The following is a 25,613-nucleotide window of genomic DNA, read 5'->3' as shown; positions in this document are numbered from 1 at the left end:
AAGTGGTGGAAGTTGTCAGGAGAGGAAGTGGTGGAAGTTGTCAGGAGAGGCAGGTAGTGGTGGAAGTTGTCAGGAGAGGCAGTGGTGGAAGTTGTCAGGAGAGGAAGTGGTGGAAGTTGTCAGGAGAGGCAGGTAGTGGTGGAAGTTGTCAGGAGAGGAAGTGGTGGAAGTTGTCAGGAGAGGCAGGTAGTGGTGGAAGTTGTCAGGAGAGGCAGTGGTGGAAGTTATCAGGAGAGGCAGTGGTGGAAGTTGTCAGGAGAGGCAGTGGTGGAAGTTGTCAGGAGAGGCAGGTAGTGGTGGAAGTTGTCAGGAGAGGCAGTGGTGGAAGTTGTCAGGAGAGGCAGTGGTGGAAGTTGTCAGGAGAGGCAGTGGTGGAAGTTGTCAGGAGAGGCAGTGGTGGAAGTTGTCAGGAGAGGCAGGTAGTGGTGGAAGTTGTCAGGAGAGGCAGTGGTGGAAGTTGTCAGGAGAGGCAGTGGTGGAAGTTGTCAGGAGAGGCAGTGGTGGAAGTTGTCAGGAGAGGCAGTGGTGGAAGTTGTCAGGAGAGGCAGTGGTGGAAGTTGTCAGGTGAGGTAGTGGTGGAAGTTGTCAGGAGAGGCAGTGGTGGAAGTTGTCAGGTGAGGCAGTGGTGGAAGTTGTCAGGAGAGGCAGTGGTGGAAGTTGTCAGGAGAGGCAGTGGTGGAAGTTGTCAGGAGAGGCAGTGGTGGAAGTTGTCAGGAGAGGCAGTGGTGGAAGTTGTCAGGTGAGGCAGTGGTGGAAGTTGTCAGGAGAGGCAGTGGTGGAAGTTGTCAGGAGAGGCAGTGGTGGAAGTTGTCAGGTGAGGCAGTGGTGGAAGTTGTCAGGTGAGGCAGTGGTGGAAGTTGTCAGGAGAGGCAGTGGTGGAAGTTGTCAGGTGAGGCAGTGGTGGAAGTTGTCAGGAGAGGCAGTGGTGGAAGTTGTCAGGAGAGGCAGTGGTGGAAGTTGTCAGGAGAGGCAGTGGTGGAAGTTGTCAGGAGAGGCAGTGGTGGAAGTTGTCAGGCGAGGCAGTGGTGGAAGTTGTCAGGAGAGGAAGTGGTGGAAGTTGTCAGGCGAGGCAGTGGTGGAAGTTGTCAGGCGAGGCAGTGGTGGAAGTTGTCAGGCGAGGCAGTGGTGGAAGTTGTCAGGCGAGGCAGTGGTGGAAGTTGTCAGGAGAGGAAGTGGTGGAAGTTGTCAGGAGAGGTAGTGGTGGAAGTTGTCAGGAGAGGCAGGTAGTGGTGGAAGTTGTCAGGCGAGGCAGTGGTGGAAATTATCAGGAGAGGCAGTGGTGGAAGTTGTCAGGCGAGGCAGTGGTGGAAGTTGTCAGGCGAGGCAGTGGTGGAAATTATCAGGCGAGGCAGTGGTGGAAATTATCAGGAGAGGCAGTGGTGGAAATTATCAGGAGAGGCAGTGGTGGAAATTATCAGGAGAGGCAGTGGTGGAAGTTGTCAGGCGAGGCAGTGGTGGAAGTTGTCAGGCGAGGCAGGTTGCATTAGTGGTGAGCATCAGGGAAGGAGTGTGGTGTCAGTGGGGGTTATAAAAGACTCATCCAGCACATCAACTGTGATCAACTGACTGGCAACACATGGCTGGTGCCGCTGCCTCCTCAATGCTTCACTCGCAGCTTTTCACCAAAATAGCTGAGAAAATTACCATTTCACTTTTTTGTAACACATTGCCCTTAACATATTCCATAGTCAAAATGAAGAATTACAGTAATAATTTTGTTGTATTTATTTATTTATATATACAGTACCAGAGTTCATGTATTCTTGTACAGCTAATAGCACGCATAGCAATTCGGGCAAATGGTGGAGTCAGTAATTACCTAAGTGTAATTACCTAAGTGTAGTTACAGGATGAGAGCTACGCTCGTGGTGTCCCGTCTTCCCAGCACTCTTTGTCATATAACGCTTTGAAACTACTGACGGTCTTGGCCTCCACCACCTTCTCACTTAACTTGTTCCAACTGTCTACCACTCTGTTTGCGAAGGTGAATTTTCTTATATTTCTTCGGCATCTGTGTTTAGCTAGTTTAAATCTATGACCTCTTGTTCTTGAAATTCCAGGTCTCAGGAAGTCTTCCCTGTCGATTTTATCAATTCCTGTTACTGTTTTGTATGTAGTGATCATATCACCTCTTTTTCTTCTGTCTTCAAGTTTTGGCATATTGGTGAAGGGATTGTATTAGGGGGTGGGGTAGGTAGCTAGCCTCTACCCAATTGGTCTTCTTCAATCAATTGGTTGATTGGTCTTCTAAAATAATAATTTTTGCCTCTGCTCTTTACAGATGCTGTCTTCTCGAATCGGCTTAAATACAAAACATATCCACCTTGAACCTTAGTCCTGGCTTTGTTGCTGTTGACTCTTCCCTTTCACAGTACTGTACATACTCAAATGCTCCTACCTTCTTAGCAAACGTGATCTGACTTAACCACTGCACTGCGCAGATTGCCATGAGGTGCTGAATCGAGTGTGTGGAGAGTGCCATGTGGCATATGTAGGTATAGGGAGCGATTCAAAACTCCCACAGGTACGCAGGGCTCACATCCTGTGCCTCAGGACTCCTGTAAACAGATGCTATCTTGAAAAAAAAATTAGTCGGCATCCATGCTGGCTGTGAGAGCCTTAGTACTGAGAGAGCGACCAAGGCTGGTGCATGCAGGAGCCGTGCACAGCTAAGGGCCACAGCATCACTTAGTAATAATGAATAAAATAGATAACTGAAATTATTTTGCATTGATAGTGTTATAGATGATCCTGACTGTGATAGAGACTGTACAACGTTCAGATATCAGTGAACACAATGTTAGTTGATATTCACAGCTTGAGGTAGAGACACACAGCACCCAGCCATTGTTTCCTGCATCTACGTATCCTGAAACGACCTGGTATTCCGTCACCATTGTTGATTTTGTTATGGAAATGGTTTCATATTCGGGATTTTGTGACAGATGTGATAATAACAGTAGTTTTGTAGCTGGTCATAGCGAGATGTGAATAATATTGGAGGCATTGTCTTGCATCATGTGACTGCTGGCGTCGTCTGCTTGTGGCTCCGTGCTGTGTTGTGATTTAGACACCATACCCACCAGAACTGCTGTTGTAGCATAATAACAACAGGAACACTGGTTGAACTAAGAATAGAATATATGTATCACCATATATGAGCTCCATATTTTTGAGAATAGCAAAGTTCCACACATTTAACTATATTCATATTTATTACACACTATTGAATAATATTACTGCAAAAAACTAGATATAAACCACTCACAGACGTTGAAATAATTATGTTAATATGTATTTGGGGCAGCCCCTGCCTGCCACACTCGGCGGTCGGCCGCTAGGCTGACCGTGGATTCTTGTTCTGTGTATATAAACTCTCAACACACGATCTTTGTGGTTCATTATGGTGCACAAACATGTAGATATGTACTGTATTTGTATTATTTCAATATTACAGTATTATTATTATTATTATAATTGGAGACATTTACTACAATGCTTTAGTGCTTTAGTGCAGGGAGCCGGTCGGCCGAGCGAGGGAGCCGGTCGGCCGAGCGGACAGCACGCGGGACTTGTGATCCTGTGGTCCTGGGTTCGATCCCAGGCGCCGGCGAGAAACAATGGGCAGAGTTTCTTTCACCCTGCGCCCCTGTTACCTAGCAGTAAAATAGGTACCTGGGTGTTAGTCAGCTGTCACGGGCTGCTTCCTGGGGGTGGAGGCCTGGTCGAGGACCGGGCCGCGGGGACACTAAAAGCCCCGAAATCATCTCAAGATAACCTCAAGATTGAATGAAGGTGAAGGAAAGACTCAATTTATGTTTAAGTGTATTAAAATCAGATTTTCTGATGTAACCAACATTCTTTCTCAAGGTGGTGAGAAAGTAGTATATACAATGTTCTGCTTGAACATTGTTCTGTATACAATGTTCTGCTTGAACATTGTATTCAGCACCTTGAGAAAGGATGTAAGTTATACCCAAAAATTTAGTTTTAATACACTTGAGCATAAATTGGGTCTTTCCATCACCTTTATTATAATGAGTGTGATTATTATTATTATGCACAGTGAAATAACATTGACATGATGTATTACTGAGAATGTATCAATCAGTAGGAGTCACGAGGAGGAGTCAAACCAGCACACTTTGGTACTCCCAAGCACACCCCCTAAACTGCTACTGATTTTCTCCTCTAATTCATTGATTACTAAACAATAATAATAATAATATTTGTTGTTGACTGTTGATACTCTTGCATCTTCAGGTACAGATCACAGCTGGAAATGAACTGGAAGTGTTGATAGCTCCTGAAGGAGTGGTTCCTGTTATATCCTTCCTGAAAGATCATACTAATGCCCAGTATACATCCCTGTCCGACCTCTGTGGCGTTGACATCCCTACCAGGGCTTACCGCTTTGAGGTAAGGCAAGGAGAACGCTTATATATATAGTATAACATATTGTAAGGCTTTTATTTGGGTGTAGGCCTATAGAATTTGTATCGCTAGCATTTCGTAGGAGATTGATATGTTTGGCATGATTAACAATGGCTTCCATTCTTGAAGCATTTGTTATCCAGCAAGACACACTTGTTAATAAGTGCAACATTTTTGTCCCATTAGAAAATAGGGTTGCTAAGAGCAACATATCTTATCCAAAAAGAGAACATGGGTTGCTAGGGGGAACATTATATTTCTGTTCTTATACTTAGGATTTGGTATTCATTAATATGATAAATATATACTTACATTATCCTTTTGATACTACAATGTACATCAAATTTGTAAAAACAATATATATTACATAAATAATAATTTATTTAGTATATTTTTAATATTAAAATGTTTTCTTTATAGGTGGTGTATAACCTTCTGTCTCTGCGTTATAATGCCAGGATCCGCGTAAAGACATACGCTGATGAACTGATGCCTGTGGATAGCATTTGTGATGTAAGCATTAGGGATTGGTCACTTTCTTCCATTTGACTATGAAATGAAAATGGTTTGTTTTGGGTAACTAATTATCTGTTATGTATACTGCACCCTTGAGAAACCAGACCTCTAAATAAATATTCAACTTTGCCTATAGATTTTTCTATAAAAAATTCAGATTTCTAAAAAACTAGTTTTTTTTTTTTTTTTTTGGGGGGGCAGCCCTGTCGGCTTCCTGAAGCTAACCAAACTGATACGTATTAAATTAGTTTGGAGTCATCAATCATAAGGAATTCTTAGGCCTACTGGGGACCATGAGCCAGAACTTGGTCCCCTCAGAGAAGAGCAGGAAGCAATGGCATATGAGCACTTGATATTTAAAGTACAGTATGTCATATTCTCCCATCAACCGGGACAGCTACACAGAAAGATAGGCGAACCAAAGCAAACAACTAGCCGGGAAAATTGCAACCTACAACCAGAAAGTGCAAACTCCTGAATGAATGAAACTAGTAAGCCTTATCTTCAACTAGTACTCCCGCTAATTAGACCCCCTCCCCCAATGAGGGGTAGCTGGGCCGGCTTCTCGCCACCTCAGTTTTTGTCTGATGTGTTTGGGCGTCCGCGGTCACCGCTGTTATCACTTTCCTGTTCTCGATTTTGCTGTGTGGCTGTATCAGCAATGTGTGTGGTGTGGTGGCCAGGTGTTTCTTGTGCTTAGAGCTGGATGTGCCTAGGGTGCCCTTCCCTGGGTGTAAGTACTTCCCTTGCATGCCAGTGTTCTCTTCCCAGGGCGTTCGGGACTTAGTCTTCATTGTGGGCTTCATCGCTTGATGTTGTCTTCACCGTTGGAGTGAGTCGGGGGTCTGAGTCTTTCCATCTTACGCCGGGTACGGGAGTGTTATTGGCTGGGGAAGGAGGAGCACTGTGGCTGGCATGGTCTGCTACCTATGCGACAGCCGACGTTTCTCTTTGCTGCTTGTTTGCTTGGTGTGTCATTTTGTGGCTTGTTCTTTTTTCATTTTTGGGAATTCTTCCTATGTGGATGGAGGAGATCGGCTTAGCTGTTTATTAGGCAAGCCTAGGTTGTGGTGGCTCTCCACCTCCATTGCCCACGAGGTTTCACCACTGCTACTGGTAGTCAGTTTGCCTGTTTACAAGTAGGGGGTTCTACCGCTTAGCTTGCTTAAGTGCCTGGGCTTCCCATAGGGCTGACGTACCCTGGAAGCCTACCCTTGGGCTTGGTTGGTAACATGGCTTCATCTGAGTCCACTCTTGCCTTATGTGATATTTGCTGGCTATTCGTCGCTCCTACCTCAGGGAGACGATCATCCCTTCTGCCTCCGCCATGCTGCTTGTTGGGTCGGTGACACCTACGACCCGGAGTCTTGCAGGATTTGTTCCCATTCCTCAATCTCTCAAGATAACTTTCTTGCAAGGTGCCAGTTTGGTTGCCCGGTTGGACGCCCCCCAGAGCTGCTCCATTTGAGTTATAGGGCCCAGGCTTTGGGGGTGTTGGTTGCTTTGCCCTTAGTTATGTCCATACCCCCGCTTCCTTTCCGGGTGGGTGTACCTGGTTGATACCTGGTTGATGGGGTTCTGGGAGTTCTTCTACTCCCCAAGCCCGGCCCGAGGCCAGGCTCGACTTGTGAGAGTTTGGTCCACCAGGCTGTTGCTTGGAGCGGCCCGCAGGGCCACGTACCCACCACAGCCCGGCTGATCCGGAACTTCTCTTAAAAAACCGTCCAGTTTTCTCTTGAAGATGTCCACGGTTGTTCCGGCAATATTTCTTATGCTCGCTGGGAGGACGTTGAACAACCGCGGACCCCTGATGTTTATACAGTGCTCTCTGATTGTGCCTATGGCACCTCTGCTCTTCACTGGTTCAATCTTGCATTTTCTTCTGACGTGTGGTTCGTCCCGCTTCTTCTTCCCCCTTCCCTGCTTCCAGCACCATACTGCTTGAGGGTTTCGGAGTCGGGGCGGGGTCTAAAATGGGATGAGGCTCGGGTGGCTGCCCCTTCTGATTCTGGCACAGAGGTGGTTGAGTTCATTCTTCCCGCTGAGGCTTCTGGTTCTTACCAGCTGCCTTCCTTCTCAAAAGTCTTTCCCCTGGACTCTGCCTTTTCTTCAGAGGTGGTGAGCATGGAAGAGGGCTCGGCCCCGTGGCTTGGGGGTAGTCCGCTTGGAGAGCTTGGGCTCATTTTGCTCCTGCTTGGGCCCTTGTGCCTGCTGGGCTTGGGTTGTTGCAGCAGGGAAGGGAGTTTTCATTCCCCTACTTCCCTTCTGCATTAGTTTTACCTTATTTGCTGGTGATATTTACATACTCTCGGTCATTCTCCGATCTGCAGTTTCATTGCTTTGGTGGACAATTTCCTGGACCGGCATCTCATGCCGAATGCTGTCACTTCTTATCGTGTGGCATTGGTGGAGCCACTCCAGCTTGCGTTAGGGGTGGATGTCATTTCTGCTCCATTCCGCAAGTTCTCTCGTGTGTTTTTTCACCTCCGGCCAGTTCATATGCCGCCTGAGCCATCCTTTTCTTCAGACCAGGTGCTCTCTCTTCCTCTCGGTTTGTTGTGGCACCTTTGGTTCAAGATTGTTTTGTGAAAGCCTTGTTTTTGATGACTTTGGCCTGTGGGGGTCAGGTGGGGAAGCTTAATGCACTTTTCTGGCACTGGGGGGTTCTGTTCTTTTGGGGTTATGGGTCATTTTGTTCGTTTGCAGCCCTCTCCTTCTTTTCTGGTGAAGTATAAGACAGCTGGCTTTCAGAGGTGTCCGTTGGTTGTGGATGCTTGGTTGGTTCAGCCGGGGAAAACGTCATGTGTTATGTCCGGTGGCGGGTTTCCATCACTACCTGCGGGGGGCCACTAGTTTGTTGGCGGTGGGTGCGCTCTGGGTGGATCTGATTTCTCTGGTTCCCTGTTGCAGGGCTTGTGTGTCTCAGGTTGTCTGCGGTGTAATCAAGTCTAGCCAGCCTGCGGTCTGACCTCGTGCCCATGATGTGAATAAGTACAGTATGAGGCTTAGGCTGCTGTTTTTGGTAATATGTCTTGGATTGACATTCGGGCGTGGGGGTTTTGGAGGTCACACAGGATCCTAGCCGCTGGGCATCTCGTGCACATTCCGGGCCCCCTCTGGCCTTGTGTTGCTCTGGGGCATCTGTTGTGACCTGTTACCTCTTCTTCGTCTTAAGACCTGCGGTGCTGCTGCCTCCTGGGTAATTCCCTGCTTTTACTTATCTGTGGGTAGTTAGCTTCAGGAAACCGACGGGGCTCCCCACAGAAAACAGGAGTTGAATGTAACGAAACACCATTTTCTAGGCAAGCCCCGGAGGCTCCCCGACACCCTTCCTCCCTCCGGTCGGTTGGCGGTTTTCATCATTCTAGAACTGTGGTGGTGAGTCGCCAGCTCCCCCTGTTCCTTGACGCTGCTAATGAGTAAGTGCACTAATTGGATGATATTTTGCTTGTTTTGTTTCCCCTTTTGGGGAGTTATATTGCCTAGTTCGGTCGTAGGTTGCACTGTTCACCAGCTTGACGTTTATTTTGTTTTGCCCATCTTTCTAGGTTTCCTTCCCTGTTGATGGCAAGTATGACACACACTAAATGTAAGAGTGGTCATAGGCCATCGCTTCCGGCGCCTCTCTGAGGGGGACCAGCTTCTGGCTCGTGGTCCCCGGTAGGCATAAAATACTCCCTGTGACTGATGACCCCAAACTAACCTTGTCCATATCACTAAGATAGCTTCAGGGAGCCTCCGGGGGCTCGCTCAGAAAATGGTGTTTTACTAAATTCAACGCTGGTTTTTGAGCACGATAATGATCTCTGATAGTCCTATGATGACCCCCTTCTAGCACTATAATGCCCTTCTTGTAGCACTATAATGACCTTCTTGTAGCACTATAATGACCCATTATTGCCCTGTAATGATCCCTTACACCTGTATAATGATGCCTTTTATGGTACTATTATGGGACCCTTCTTGCATTATAATGACCCACTTGTAGCACTATAATGACCCTCTTGTAGCACTATAATGACCCTCTTGTAGCACTATAATGACCCTCTTGTAACACTATAATGACCCATTATTGCCCTGTAATGATCTCTTACAGCTGTATAATGATGCCTTTTATGGTACTATTATGGCCCCTTCTAGCACTATAATGACCCCTCATAGCAATGTAATTATGACTTTTAGCACTATAATGACCCCTCATAGCTTATAATGACCTCTCATAGCAGTACAATAATTCTCTCATATCATGAAAATGAACTCTTATTTGAAAGCATAACAGTTACTCAGATCAAATCAAAAGCACAGTGAAAAGCTGTGTACCTCAGGGCACAGTCCTTGCACCACTGCTCTTCCTTAGTCCCATATCAGATGTAAATAAAGATACAAGTCACAGCTTCATGTCGTCTTTTGCAGATGACAAAAAATTATAATGAAAATTGCTTTTGTAGAAGCCATTCAAAAACTGCAAGCTGATATTAATGAGGTTTTTGACTGGGCAGCAGAAAATAACATGTTTAACAATGATAAAGTACCAGGTACTTAGGTATGGTAAAAATGAAAACATTAAATTAAACACAGTGTACAAAATACAATTAAATCTTCTCATATTAAGCTAGAAAATTTATACGATGGATTACATGAACTTTCAAATCCAAGGATCCCATCGCAATGCTCATACTATTCAAATCACTGGAGCTGTCCCACCGCTTAATTACTCACTTCCCTCTTCAGAACAGGAGAGGTTGCTGAAATGGAGGAATACAGAGACGTGATAGTATGGCAAGCATAGACACGATAAAGCATCGTAAATTACAGTATTGGGATCGTCTTAGAGATGACCCCAATAATTTAGGTGCTTTATCGTGTCAAATCTTGCCATATATATTTATTTGATATATCTTTCATATATTTGATAACTCTTTCATCTAGAAAGGAAATGAGGGAGATATCAACATATTAATGGAAAATACCAGAGGCCAGGTTCCAGATTTACAAAGTAAAATAATAACATACTGATGTGAATGATATGGAAGGAAATGAAGAATAGAGCCCGTGAAGAGTAGAGGTACCATAGGCACAATCAGAGAACAGTGAACATCGGAGGTCCATGGCTGATTAATATCCTCTGTTATAAATGGGAGTCTGTACTATGGGGGATATAGTATAACATGGGTGTAGGGGCAGTAGTTAGCATTAAGAGTTATCACATATGGGAGATCCAAAAGGCCCGGCCCCCAAGTGGAATATCCACAGAATAATAATTGGCTACACAATGTCAGTCTAGAGGTTGATCATAGATCTCCTACACAGGAAGAATGGATACTCCTTTACTAACTTACTTATTTATTAACCCCTTAACAACCCCCCATATACATTCACACCAATAACAATAATAATAATTACTTTACCACACTATCTTATGTTAAAAGCCTTGGTCCACCTAAGCAGGATACAAGGTTTACACTGAGAACAAGCTAGGGTAAAGTTCTACTAGGCAAGGGACACTAGCAATGACTCTAGGGAGCTTACTGGTAACACAGGAGCCCACCTGGTTCCCCTGGAATCCCCTAGAGTAACTTGTAAAAATATACACTAGTGAACACCTAATTGCTACACATCAATGCTCTACACATAGAACCCGTTTATGCCAGACAATGAGGATGCTACACAGTCTACTTAACTGGATAACAACGACGCAGAAATAAAGAAACAGAGGAAGGGGAGGAGGTTTCCTTTCACCACAACGCCAGCCAGAGAAGAGCGCATCTCCACTCTTCTCCCTCAGTAGACTCGCTGCCAGCAGACTACTCAACTAATCATACAGCATTCCTATCCCAAGTTTACTCAGGTTTACTTTACAAATGATTAGAAAGTATTAGTAAACATAGTTGGTGCCTATTTTATTATTTAATAATCAACCCCAAGCTCAGTCTTTAAATGCTCTTTGAGAAACAAGAATGGTCTTACGTCTGGCAGGGAAAATACAAACAAATGCACCTCGTGATGCGTTTCCAATACTATAAGGCAGTTTATTTCGCTCAATTTTGACCTCTGGTTTCCACTGAGGAACCCAGGGTCGTAACATCCTCCCTCAAATCTAAGAAATATTGTCAGAACAAAATTTACAGTCTTCAAGAAAAAACTGGGCACTTTTCTGCAAGAAGTCCTGGACCATCCAGGCTGTAGTAGATATGTGGGCCCGCGGGCTGCTCCAAGCAACAGCCTGTTGGACCAAATTATTACAAGTCCAGCCTGGCCCATACCCAGGCTTGGAGTAGAAGACTCCAAGAAGCTTACTTGGGTACAATCCAGGTACCCCTTCATAGCAATAAAATGTCCCCCTTATAGCACTATTAACCCCCTCAAAATACTATTATGACCCCTTATAGCACTGATTCAGTTAGCGCCTTTGTTTGCAGGAACACATGTGCATTAAGCAAAATATTGTACACTTGTTAATGCTCTTACATGAAAATGTAGGGGAACCGTTCGGCCGAGCGGACAGCACGCTGGACTTGTGATCCTGTGGTCCCGGGTTCGATCCCGGGCGCCGACGAGAAACAATGGGCAGAGTTTCTTTCACCCTATGCCCCTGTTACCTAACAGTAAAATAGGTACCTGGGTGTTAGTCAGCTGTCACGGGCTGCTTCCTGGGGGTGGAGGCCTAGTTGAGGACTGGGCCGCGGGAACACTAAAGCCCCGAAATCATCTCAAGATAACCTCAAGATAAGATGTATGCTTTGGGGAGCCCTTCTGGCTCCCTGAAGCTATTGGGCTAATATGAGATACGTTAGACCAAGACGTTAGTCAATGGAGTTCAGCCTACTGGGGACCACGAGCCAGAACCTGGCCCCCTCAGAGGCACAGGGAGCAATGGCTCTGGAAAACTCCCCTGTGGTTGGGGATTTTCTGTAACTGCCATCTGCTTGATACCTGCTTGATGGAGTTCTAGGAAATCTTCTCCCCAAGCCCAGCCCGAGGCCAGGCTTGACTTGTGAGAGCTTGGTCCACTAGGCTGTTGCTTGGAGAGGCCCACAAGTCCACATATCCACCACAGCCTGGTTGGTTCGGCACTCCTTAAAGAAAATTATCTAGTTTTCTCTTAAGGATGTCCACAGTTGTTCCGGCAATATTTCTTATACTCACTGGGAGGATATTGAACAACTGTGGACCTCTGATGTTTATACAGTGTTCTCTGATTGTGCCTATGGCACCCCTGCTCTTTGCTGGTTCTATTCTGCATTTTCTTCCAAATCGTTCACTCAAGTATGTTCTTATTTTACCTTGTAGATTTGGAACCAGGCCCTCCAATATTTTCCGCGTGTATATGATTTTATATCTCTCGCGTCTCCTTTCTAGTGAGTACATTTGGAGAGTTTTGAGACGATCCCAATAATTTAGGTGCTATATCGCGTCTATGTATGCCGTATATGTTCTCTGAATTCTCTCCATTTCAGCAATCTTTCCTGCTTTGAAGGGGGAAGTGACTACAGTACTGAGCAATACTCAAGACAGGACAGAAGTGATTTGTATAGTACAACCATTGTGATGGGATCCCTGGATTTGAAAGTTCTCGTAATTCATCCTATCATGTTTCTAGCTGACACAATATTTGCTTGGTTATGCTTCCTAAGCATTAGGTCGTCAGACATTATTATTCCCAAATCCCTTATATGCTGCTTTCCTACTATGGGCAGATTTGATTGTGTTTTGTACCCTGTATTATGTTTAAGGTCCTCATTTTTACTGTACCTGAGTACCTGGTACTCAGGTACAGTAAAAAGTACTGTTTAGTACTTTGTACTGTTCTTGTACTTAGTACTTTAGTACTGTACTTTGTACTGTTTAGTACAAAGTACTCACGTACTTTGTACTAAACAGTATGCCTATGCACTCTGCACCAGGCCCGGATTCTTGGAACTCCATATTCATCAAGAACTGTAAAAAACCACTATCACAGCCCCTTCACATTCTGTGGAGACAAAGCCTAGATACTGGCGTTATCCCTGACATACTAAAAACAGCAGAGATAGCACCACTCCATAAAGGAGGAAATAAGGCAGAGGCAAAAAATTACAGACCGATAGCACTAACATTGCACATCATAAAAATTTTTGAGAGAGTGCTAAGAAGTAAGATCACGAAATACATGGAATCACAGCATCTCCATAACTCCGGACAACATGGTTTCAGAACAGGGCGCTCTTGCCTGTCGCAGTTGCTGGACCACTATGATATGGCATTAGATGCTATGGAAGACAAACAAAACGCTGATGTAATTTACACAGATTTCGCAAAAGCTTTTGATAAATGTGACCATGGTGTTATTGCACATAAAATGCGTTCAAAAGGAATTACCGGGAAAATAGGCAGATGGATCTACAATTTCCTGACTAACAGAACCCAGTGTGTAATAGTCAACAAAATAAAATCCAGCCCATCAACCGTGAAGAACTCAGTCCCCCAGGGTACTGTGCTTGCTCCAGTACTTTTTCTCATCCTCATATCGGACATAGACAAGAACACAACCTATAGCACTGTATCATCCTTTGCAGATGACACTAGGATTTTCATAAGAGTTGGCAACATAGAGGACACGACAAACCTCCAATCAGATGTAGATCAGGTCTTTCTATGGACTACAGAAAATAATATGGTGTTTAACGAGGATAAGTTCCAGCTCATGCGCTACGGAAAAATTGAAAATATAAAAACAGAAACCACGTACAAAACTCAGGCAAATCATAACATAGAACGAAAAGGTAATGTAAAGGATCTGGGTGTACTCATGTCGGAAGACCTTACCTTTAAAGAACACAATAAAGTAGCCGTCACAACTGCAAGAAAAATGACAGGTTGGATAACAAGAACTTTTCACACTAGAGATGCTATACCGATGATGATACTTTTCAAAACGCTTGTGCTCTCTAGAGTGGAGTACTGCTGCACAATGACAGCCCCTTTCAAAGCTGGAGAAATTGCTGACCTGGAGAGCGTGCAGAGATTCTTTACTGCCAGAATCCACTCAATAAAACATCTAAACTATTGGGACCGACTAAAGAGCCTAAATCTGTACTCCCTTGAGCGCAGGCAGGAGAGATACATAATAATTTACACGTGGAAAATAATTGAGGGGCTGGTCCCAAACCTGCACACAAAAATAACATCACATGAGACCAGAAGACATGGCAGGATGTGCAGAATACCCCCGTTGAAAAGCAGAGGTGCAACAGGTATTCTGAGAGAGAACTCTATCAACATCAGGGGCCCGAGACTGTTCAACACGCTTCCACTACACATAAGGGGGCATAACTAGCCGACCCCTCACAGTGTTCAAGAGAGAACTGGATAAGCATCCCCAAAGAATACCTGATCAACCAGGCTGTGACTCATACGTCAGGCTGCGAGCAGCCGCGTCTAACAGCCTGGTTGATCAGTCCAGCAACCAGGAGGCCTGGTCGATGACCGGGCTGCGGGGACGCTAAGCCCCAGAAGCACCTCAAGGTAACCTGGAGTTTATCACTGCTAAACATCATGTTATTTTCTGTTTCCCAGTCGAAAACTTTATTAATAAGTTTTTTGCCCCAACAGGTCCACAAAGCAGCCAACTGGTATGAGCGAGAAGTGTGGGATATGTATGGAATTTTCTTTGCCAACCACCCAGACCTTCGCAGAATTCTTACGGACTATGGCTTTGAGGGTCATCCATTAAGGAAAGACTTTCCACTATCAGGTTATGTAGAGGTATGAACAATACCAAAATATTTTTCTCTGAATATCTATTCCACAACAAGTTTGTCATGCTGAGAATGTTTACTATATAATAAGAGGGTCCTTTACCACGTTCTAAATTCTGGGCTTATGATGGAGATGCCCAGCTTCAATACACTGCCAGGACAGAAGCAGTCAGTCTTGAGGTTATCTTGAGATGATTTCGGGGCTTTTTAGTGTCCCCGCGGCCCGGTCCTCGACCAGGCCTCCACCCCCAGGAAGCAGCCCGTGACAGCCTGACAGTCAGCCATGTTTCCTCACCAACTTATCCTCCGAATTGACAGTACGGTTTAATACTAAGTGTAATTAGTACATTTTCTTGCTGTCATACATAGTACATAATTGCACTTATGGGGCTGTTACATTTACCTCCTCATTTATTCTCCTCGTTTTCTGTTAAGACACTCGGAATTTTAAGATGAAGTTTTCAAGTTCAATTTGCTATACACAAGTTTTAAATATCAGAAATTTCTTTTTCAGTTTTATTAAACAATAGAGATTTTATACATAATTTGAAAATATTCTGAGTTACTTTACAATTTATTGATATATTTTAGTTTTGTTTTATTAGTTTTATAAAACTGTAATATCAATATAGCTATAGGTTAAGTACTAATTGTAATTAAGAAGCAATAAAATGCTTATTTTCAAACACTATGAAGGTTATGTTAGATCGTGGTTTTCTATTCAGCTTTTCAGGTAAACTAAAAAAATCACAATATATTTGACAGTACGGTTTAATACTAAGTGAAAATAAGTACAATTCCTTACTACTATGAATAGTACATAATTGCACTTACTTGTGCTGTTACATTTACCTCCCCATTTTTGGAGGACGAGTTGTTCTTCACACCTGATGCCCCTGTTTACCTGGCATTAACCACTGTACTGCACCAACTGAGAAAACTCGGTTGGTGGGAAACTGTGCCAACTAAGAAAACACCTTTTGAATATTTCGTACCCATTCAAGACACCTGCACGTAGGTTGTGTACAAAATGAATTCCTGGGACCTCCAGTGAGAAGCAGCCATCTTGGAAAAAATTCCCAGAATATCCTACGGCTGCTGGCTGGGTTAGTACTGAGTGAGCAACCATGGGTGGGGCACGCGCCTCTGGCTCTTAAACGCCTGTCCGACGCGGCGTTGAAAGATCACTCTCTGTCGGTGAAATTCAGACCTTATTGTTTAAGGAACATAAGGGTCATGATATTGATGAAGCTAGGCACAATAAGGACCTAACACAAAGGTCGGATGCAAATGATACGGCACCAATGAGGACGATATAGCGAGCGTATCCAGTTGTAGCTCTGAGCGCCGCCACCCTTGCCATCTCCAATTTTTATAGATAATACATAGATGAATCATATTCTGGGTTCAGTAATGATGCATCTGATACAAGTAGCATAGATGAATTGTTAGCGGCTTCCATGGTGGTGTTTTCCATAGATATTTTCAAGAATAGCTGAATCTCTTCCAGAATGGCTGAATCCCTTCCTGGTTGAATGAATCTCTTCCAGTCAGGGACCTTACAAAACGATCTTTTCAAGACTACCTTACAAATTGATCTTTTCCTATAATCTTTTTAAGACTACCTTACGTTTCATAAGCTTGGCTGCATACCACCTACAGGTACTAAAGCTACGGGTATACGTGAGTGTGTTATTTGCAAGCACACAGAACAAAGAAACAGGGAGCGAAAATCTATCTGTACCTGGTGCAACGTGAGCGAAGTCGCGCTGTGTACCATGGACTACTTCATTGATTATCACTCAGTGTTGAAGTACTGAGTGTAGAATACAGTGTTACTGTGTAAATAGTGTGTGAAACTGTACATATTGTAATATTAGTGAATTTTTAACAAGTAATATTGCAACAATAAACATTTATTGTGGACACATTACTGACACATGTATCACAGTTCCATGGAACATTATGAACATTCTACTGTATACATATTGTAAGGAACACAAATAGGCATCATATACGATCAAAAAACAAATAAAACCACATTGGAAATACATAGAACAAATAATTGAAAATATATTTGTGGCAACACACGGTGCTTGAATGGCCCGCGCGACCGTGTCCGGGCGCTTCACACACGGGCGACTAGCCTGTGACTCACCCCCCCCCCCTCCCCTTCTCCATGTCTTCACAGCCAAAGTAAGTGGAATTTTTTAGTTCTTTTTACATGTACGTTTTTAGTGAAGGGAATTTATCATTTTACAAAGATCAACCAAAAATTTGCGAACACTTCATTTTATGCGCACTGGGGGAATGTCTCAATAAACTCGGAGCATCACAGTGATTAAAATAGATACCTGGGATTTTGGCAATTGTTATGGGTTGCATGAACAAATCCACAAGGGCCGTGACGAGGATTCGAACCTGCGTCCGAGAGCATCCCAGACGCTGCCTTAATCGACCGAGCTACGACATGGTCAAAAGGAGTTGAAACCGAAGTTCTACTGAACTTACTGGATCCTGCAGCCTCTCCGAGGCACAAACCAGGGTTTTACACAACTCCCCCATGCACTCGAGCTATGTCAATAGGCCTGGTTTGTGCCTCAGAGAGGCTGCAGGATCCAGTAAGTTCAGTAGAACTTCGGTTTCAACTCCTTTTGACCATGTCGTAGCTCAGACGATTAAGGCAGTGTCTGGGATGATCTCGGACGCAGGTTCGAATCCTCGTCACGGCCCTTGTGGATTTGTTCATTTGATGCATCACGCAATTGTGATTTCTGTGTGTAATGGGTTGCATCATGAGGAAGGTGAGTAGTGCAACTTTCAACGCATGTTTTGCCTCTATTACCTGACACTCCTTCGTTACGCTCCGGCTATGTTATTACAGTACATACTGAAAGGGTATCATTCACATTACAGTGCCTGGTTGACCTCTCACCTTAGTCAGCTTCTATATCTTAGCATTTACCACAAATTACAAGCTAGCAGACCTGACTTGACTCTCTTCATTGCACAGAAGGTCATCTTTCCTCTTGGCCCTAATTGAAGCTCATTTCAATCTGTTCCTCCTTTTGGATGACATTACCAGTTGTAACTGGATGCCATTACCCATTCTACTACGTAATTATACGTAATATCTGGGTAAAAACCTACCTGGCCCCCGTACCGGGCTCGGGAGTAAAAGAACTCGCAGAACCCCCATCCAGGTACACCCACCTGTAACATCCCCATCCAGGTACACCCACCTGTAACATCCCCATCCAGGTACACCCACCTGTAACATCCACATCCAGGTACACCCACCTGTAACATCCACATCCAGGTACACCCACCTGTAACATCCCCATCCAGGTACACCCACCTGTAACATCCACATCCAGGTACACCCACCTGTAACATCCACATCCAGGTACACCCACCTGTAACATCCCCATCCAGGTACACCCACCTGTAACATCCACATCCAGGTACACCCACCTGTAACATCCACATCCAGGTACACCCACCTGTAACATCCACATCCAGGTACACCCACCTGTAACATCCACATCCAGGTACACCCACCTGTAACATCCCCATCCAGGTACACCCACCTGTAACATCCCCATCCAGGTACACCCACCTGTAACATCCACATCCAGGTACACCCACCTGTAACATCCACATCCAGGTACACCCACCTGTAACATCCACATCCAGGTACACCCACCTGTAACATCCACATCCAGGTACACCCACCTGTAACATCCCCATCCAGGTACACCCACCTGTAACATCCACATCCAGGTACACCCACCTGTAACATCCACATCCAGGTACACCCACCTGTAACATCCACATCCAGCAATACAGTCACTCTACATCATCGTGTGCACATTGTACCATTCTGTATTCTTGAGATTATCTTGAGATGATTCGGGGCTTTAGTGTCCCCGCGGCCCGGTCCTCGACCAGGCCTCCACCCCCAGGAAGCAGCCCGTGACAGATGACTAACACCCAGGTACCTATTTTACTGCTAGGTAACAGGGGCATAGGGTGAAAGAAACTCTGCCCACTGTTTCTCGCCAGCGCCCGGGATTGAACCCGAGACCACAGGATCACAAGTCCAGCGTGCTGTCCGCTTGGCCGACCGGCTCCCTTGTTTATCATACTCTCTGAACTGATTGTGCATTATGTACATCCTCATTGAATAATTGTACCCTATATATTCATTATACTCTTTATATTTGTTGATGAGGTAACCTGGGGTACCTTCCTGTTTGCCTTTATGCATTTGAAATGTAATTAATTATCATCATTATTATTAGTATTAGTATTATTATTAGTATTTATAGTATTAGTGTTATTATTAATGTTATTATATTTCACAATTACGCTACTAATGTTCAGAAGAGCATTAGTAGAGTAATTGTGGCACTAAAATATTCTTACGAGTGAAACCACCATGCTGATCAACAATAAAATACAATATTTATCGAATTTGCTGCCGTACAAGTCGATCCGGCGCATAGGATGACTCCCAAGACATTAGAGGTGTAATTCAGGTTTAGGCCTATATTCACCATATAAGATGATCCCCCAGAACAAGCCAGCACCACTTCCCCTGCCCCGCTGTATGGAAGAAAAAACTACGGTATCCCCAAAACTACGGGATTTACTGTATGCCCCGCTACGGTAAGGTAGTGTTGGTGGTTGTCAGGGGAGGCAGGTGGTGTCGGTGGCTGTCAGGTGGTGTCAGTGGCTGTCAGGGGAGGCAGGTGGTGTCAGTGGTTGTCAGGGGAGGCAGGTGGTGTCAGTGGTTGTCAGTGACTGTCATGGGAGGCAGGTGGTGTCAGTGGTTGTCAGGGGAGGCAGGTGGTGTCAGTGGTTGTCAGTGACTGTCATGGGAGGCAGGTGGTGTCAGTGGTTGTCAGGTGGTGTCAGTGGCTGTCATGGGAGGCAGGTGGTGTCAGTGGTTGTCAGGTGGTGTCAGTGGTTGTCATGGGAGGCAGGTGGTGTCAGTGGTTGTCATGGGAGGCAGGTGGTGTCAGTGGTTGTCAGGGGAGGCAGGTGGTGTCAGTGGTTGTCAGGGGAGGCAGGTGGTGTCAGTGGTTGTCAGGTGGTGTCAGTGGTTATCAGGGGAGGCAGGTGGTGTCAGTGGTTGTCAGGGGAGGCAGGTGGTGTCAGTGGTTGTCATGGGAGGCAGGTGGTGTCAGTGGTTGTCAGGGGAGGCAGGTGGTGTCAGTGGTTGTCATGGGAGGCAGGTGGTGTCAGTGGTTGTCAGGGGAGGCAGGTGGTGTCAGTGGTTGTCAGGGGAGGCAGGTGGTGTCAGTGGTTGTCAGGTGGTGTCAGTGGTTGTCATGGGAGGCAGGTGGTGTCAGTGGTTGTCAGGTGGTGTCAGTGGTTGTCATGGGAGGCAGGTGGTGTCAGTGGTTGTCAGGGGAGGCAGGTGGTGTCAGTGGTTGTCAGGTGGTGTCAGTGGCTGTCAGGGGAGGCAGGTGGTGTCAGTGGTTGTCAGGTGGTGTCAGTTGTTGTCAGGGGAGGCAGGTGGTGTCAGTGGTTGTCATGGGAGGCAGGTGGTGTCAGTGGTTGTCATGGGAGGCAGGTGGTGTCAGTGGTTGTCATGGGAGGCAGGTGGTCAGTAGCTGTCAGGTGATTGTCGGGAGGCCAGTGGTTAGTAGTTGTGAGGTGGTGTGAGTGGTTGTCAGGGAAGGTTGGTGGTGTTAGTGGTGGATGTTGTGAGAGTGAGGTGAGTGAATGTCTCTCCCCGCAGGATTGGTCAAGCCTAGCGACACAAGACTTGCCGGTAGCTTGCTTCGACCCACCCCTTTGTACCCATTAGTACTGTATTTCATCTGTACATTACTATGTATTCCTTAGTAATAAAATGTTTGCTATTTGACTATACATTTGACATATATATCAAATATATACGTCAAATGTAAATGTTGACATGAAACAATCTATCCGACGATATGCAGGCGATGAGTCACAATAACGTGGCTAAAGTATGTTGACCAGACCACACACTAGAAGATGAAGGGACGACGACATTTCGGTCCGTCCTGGACCATTCTCAAGTCGATTGTCTAATATCAAGTCGATTAAATATCCACAATATTTAATTGAAAGGTTCAGAAAATAATGTAAATAATTGGAAAAATTAATTACTTAATTTTACTAGCCACGGCAGAGTGGCTAGCACGGGTGAGCAGTGAATAACGTTTGTCAAGTGATTCCAAGCCACAAGCCAATTGAGAGATGATGATGATGATAATTATCACATTGTCTGCTCTGTAATTGCCTGTTTTATTAACAAGATATCATACTGGAGCAATCATAATGCTGAAGATTGTGGTATATTGTAAATACCGTAGTTGGAATACACCTCATTTAAGAACAATTTAACGACACATGGTGTAGCCTCTAGGCATGACAAAGTAACCATCAGCTGACTGGTGTTGTACTTACCTGTCAACCTAAAGTGTTGTGGGCAGAAGCACCTGCTCTGCCTCCCTCCCTGAACCCCTGACTGCCTGCCAGCCATCCATGCCTGCCCTCCTTTTCTGCCCGCCTGCCTACCCACCCAAAACACCCACCCAAACACCAACCCGCCCTGCCTTCCTCACTGCCTGCCTGCCTACCCACCCAAACACCCACCCGCCCCTGCCTTCCTCACTGCCTGCCTGCCTACCCACCCAAACACCCACCCGCCCTGCCTTCCTCACTGCCTGCCTGCCTACCCACCCAAACACTCACCCGCCCTGCCTTCCTCACTGCCTGCCTGCCTACCCACCCAAACACCACTCCGCCCTGCCTTCCTCACTGCCTGCCTGCCTACCCACCCAAACACCCACCCTCCCTGCCTTCCTCACTGCCTGCCTGCAGGCTGGCTGACTCCCCTTCCTCCATACCTCACCAGTTTGCCGAGAAAATTTTTATACTTCACAAAGTGAAATGATCTTAATAACTGTGATGGGCTGTGAGAGTTATGGCAAGTGGTGTACAATGAGTGTTAGGCTCGGTGTGGTTCACTAATCTCTCGGTGGTAAAGGTTCACATTTTATATTCGGCGGCAAGTCGATCCTTCGTTTTGGAGAGAGGTTTTTTTAAGTCTCAAATGTCGACTTATACACCGGCATATATGGTACATTAGTTCTGCAGCAGGTGAGTTTTTAATGCCGAAATCATTGAAAAGGGAGAGAGTACAGGACTTCAAAACTTCACTTACAAAATATTGGATGACAGTTGATTATCACTGAAATACTATAATAAGACACTTTCTTCCACTTGTTCAATTTTTCAGGTTCGATACGATGAGAAGCCAAACGAGTGGTTGTGGAACCCATTGAGCTTGCACAGGAATACCGCAAGTTTGACCTCTCGGCAACCATGGGAACAGTTTCCCAATTTCCGAGAGCACGCAGCCGCGGAGGATGTGCCAATAAAAGAAGAGAAGGAGTGAGCACAAGTTCTACCATAGGAACCTTAGGCATTGAAGGTCGTGAAGCAAATATTGTTTACTTAGTACGTCGCGACTTGTTAACATTCTTGGACAACTTATGGTTAGTATTATTGATAAATTTGATGCACATATGCAATTAGTTTTGTTTGATAGCCAGTACTGTACAAGATGAATTGTGTATTTGGAGCAGAAGGAAATTAATATAAGCATACAGTAATATGACTTTATATTTTATGTAAATAGATGTAAATGTTGATTGAAATAAAATCTAAAGATGAATTTTTGTATATTATTGTGTCATCCATTTCTGAGCAATATATTAATGATGCAAAAGACTTCCTTAGGTCCTTAAAATGTATAATGCACATGTTATAAGTATTGTATTGGTTTCAGTTTTTTTATATAGGATGTAATTTTAATTAATAGAGATTTTAATTCCTGGATGGTGCACGAAGAAGGGGTTGCACGTTGCTTTAGTAGTGTGAAGGGTTAGGACAGGTATGTTTGTTGTGAAGTATAGTTGACCAACTTCCCCTACTTAGTGGTTAGGTATTCTCAGTAGGGGGGATGTCTTGTGGTTTTGCTTTGTTTACTGTTATTCATTATTGGTTTTGAATGAGTTTTTAAGCCACTTTGCCTTGAATAGCCTCCTATTGAAATTAGGAATTATTGGCGTTGATCATTGATGGCCATTTTACGTACAAAATTTTGGTCTGACATCTGCATAGAAATTTGGACACTGCCTGCAGCACTATGCTGTACAAGCAGCCAAATACCTCTGATGAGGAGGATGGAAGAGTAAGCTAGGAAGCTGTAAGAGTAAGAGTAAGCTATCAACCAGGAGGCCTGGTCGACGACCGGGCCGCGGGGACACTAAGCCCGGAAGCACCTCAAGGTAGGTAGGAGCCATCTTCTCTAGTTCCTCATCCAACAAGGCCATAATGGCCTCCAGTCTGGGTCTTGTACCTGCAATAATTTGTGGAAGCAAGTGCAGACATGGAGGACTGAAATGTGTGAGGAACAACAGAGAAGTTTGGTTTTATATTAGAATGTGAGAGTGGTGTGGGAATTTCCCAGCAGGTGTTTAGTTATATTAAGGTTAATTATTATTGAGTAGACTGTATGAGTGATTTATATTCCTGTTAGGTGTTACCACTTTCAAAACCTTTGGGAGGTTAATTTAATAAAAGCTAAATCTACCTTTATGATATTATGTAATCATGAGGTTAGTAAATCTTGGTAAATAATATTTTCTATAAAGTTAGTAGACTAACTACAATTATCAATGAATAAGTTGAAATTGAAATTGAAATAAGTTTATTGAGGTAAAATATACACAAAGGGATGAGGTAGCTCAAGCTATTCTCACCCGTTCAGTACATCGTGTTAATACATATATAGACACACATCACAAGCAATAAACGTATTACCGAACATTTTGAGAGATAAACATATACATTTCCTCCTTTACACAAGTAAATGAATAAGTTAGGAGGCCTTAGCTGCCGAGTAGGTTTGTGTGTGTAACGTCAGGGAAACCTCTAGAGTCAGTCCAAATTCTCGCCTCCTAGTTGGGGTGTCGAGTCCACGTGTAAAGTGTAAGTTGAGGCAGCTGGCTCCCGGTTGCTTCTCTCTACTCTGCGGATAACATACAGTGTAATTCCTGCAGTACAGTACTATTATTTCCACAGTTAATCTCAAATGAATAGATTAGCTGCCTGTTAGGCCTAAACTTACTCTGGATGTTTAAATTCTCCTGCGGTGTAACGGCCGGCCTATTCCATCACATATTTTGCCATAAATACCAATAGGATTTCAGTAACCGACCGGACACAATTTCCCTTATCGTGTAAAGCTAGCAGCAAAGTCTGGGTCCCGTGAGACGTCGGATGACCTTAATATTGGATGATACTAGTCGGCTTGCTTCAGCAGAAATCAGATCGAGCTCATGTTGTTGTGAGACTCTGTGCGCAAGTGACGTGTCCTCCTCCCTCGATTGTGGTGAACATCTGGGAAATTAGTCACGTTATTTAATTTATCTCGTTCACTAGCCAAACGATATTGGCGTCATTTTACGCCCTAATATTTTACATCAAATTCCAGAAAACAATTTTTCATTGTTCATAACACTGGATCGAAGTTTTTTCGTGCTTTAAGCACATTTAAGAAATGCTGAATATGTGATTATTATTTTACCCATGAATCAACATGTCACAGATGTGGAAATTCACCTTGAGACGGAAGTACACTTTAATTCTTGCTAAATTTAATTAATTTCCAATCTAAATAACAAATACAAATAAAAGCAAATTGCCGACTGATTTTAATAAGAATTAGATAAAGAAATCGCCACCGCGTGAGACATGGTGGGTGACGCAATAACACACCATCGATACTATAAAACTTTTGGCACTTCCTCACTAGAAACTAATATTGATAGTAAATTTAATTTCCTAACACAACGCATTTATCTTGTTGCGCTAGGGGTTAGTGCTTTGGGTATTGGAAATTTCCGACAAATGAAAAGGTGTAAGGATTATATGGGGAGGAGTGAGAGAAAATAAGAGTAATCAGAAGATATTTGCAGACAATGAGTAACAATGACTTTGTCACAGTTACATCATTTGTAACAATGACAAATGACATTATTGAAGATATGACAACCAAACCACACACCAGAAGATGAAGAAATGACATTGTTTCAGTCCATCCTGAACCTTTATCAAGTTGTACGTGACACGACTTTATTATGGTTCAGGACAGACCGAAACGTCGTCGTTTCTTCATCTTCCGGTGTGTGTGGTTTGGCTATCAGGAAAATGCTTGTTATTGGGAGAAAGTGGTATGTAGTAATCATTGACATGTTATTCATGCCCTGGACAGAGTGGTACAACAAGGCACTGTTCCTTCACCGCTTTCCCCTGATGCACCCACCAAAATTTGAAACTTTGATTTGACTATTGGTGTGAAAAACTCTTGGAAAAAATGACACGGTTGGGCAGTTATATCCTCAAAGAGCAGGTTGTCCTAAGGCTGAAGGCTTGCTCAGGTTTGCCCTGCAAAAAATATGGCAAAAACAAAAGAGGATTGTGGAGTAGTTTAAGGTGTATTGTAGGTGATGAGTCACAATAACGTGGCTAAAATATGTTGACCAGACCACACACTAGAAGGTGAAGGGACGACAACATTTTGGTCCGTCCTGGATCATTCTCAAGTCGATTGACTCAACTTGAGAACTTGAATCGACTTGAGAATGGTCCAGGAAGGACCGAAACGTCGTCGTCCCTTCGCCTTCTAGTGTAAGGTGTATTGTGTTTGAAATTCATATTTGATATAATTAAAGAGTGGCTGTTATGCATGTGCTGAGTGTAATGAAAACGAACCAGCTTTTACAGAGCTACATCATCATCTGGGAAAGTTAACTGGAACAAGTAAGTGAACAGAAGCCCGGATCATGAATATGGTGGATGATTACTATGAATATT

The 25,613-nt window shown here is 44.4% G+C and overlaps 1 protein-coding gene across 1 annotated transcript in view; it reads left to right on the top strand.

The window, feature by feature from the left end:
* LOC123768049 (NADH:ubiquinone oxidoreductase core subunit S3) overlaps positions 1–22,175 on the top strand; it is a 47,143-nt gene extending 24,968 nt beyond the window's left edge. The window contains 6 exon segments of the mRNA XM_069306540.1: positions 4,264–4,419; positions 4,855–4,947; positions 14,542–14,694; positions 21,970–21,979; positions 21,982–22,052; positions 22,054–22,175. Of these exon segments, the coding sequence (XP_069162641.1) occupies positions 4,264–4,419; positions 4,855–4,947; positions 14,542–14,694; positions 21,970–21,979; positions 21,982–22,052; positions 22,054–22,128 (558 nt within the window). The 3' untranslated portion in view covers positions 22,129–22,175.
* Positions 22,176–25,613: the final 3,438 nt, after the last annotated feature.

This window comes from Procambarus clarkii, chromosome 58 (assembly GCF_040958095.1).
Source record: "Procambarus clarkii isolate CNS0578487 chromosome 58, FALCON_Pclarkii_2.0, whole genome shotgun sequence".
In the NCBI taxonomy this organism is placed as follows: domain Eukaryota; kingdom Metazoa; phylum Arthropoda; class Malacostraca; order Decapoda; family Cambaridae; genus Procambarus; species Procambarus clarkii.
The sequence above is the reverse complement of the archived record's forward strand: the minus strand, read 5'-3'. Positions and strand labels throughout refer to the sequence as shown.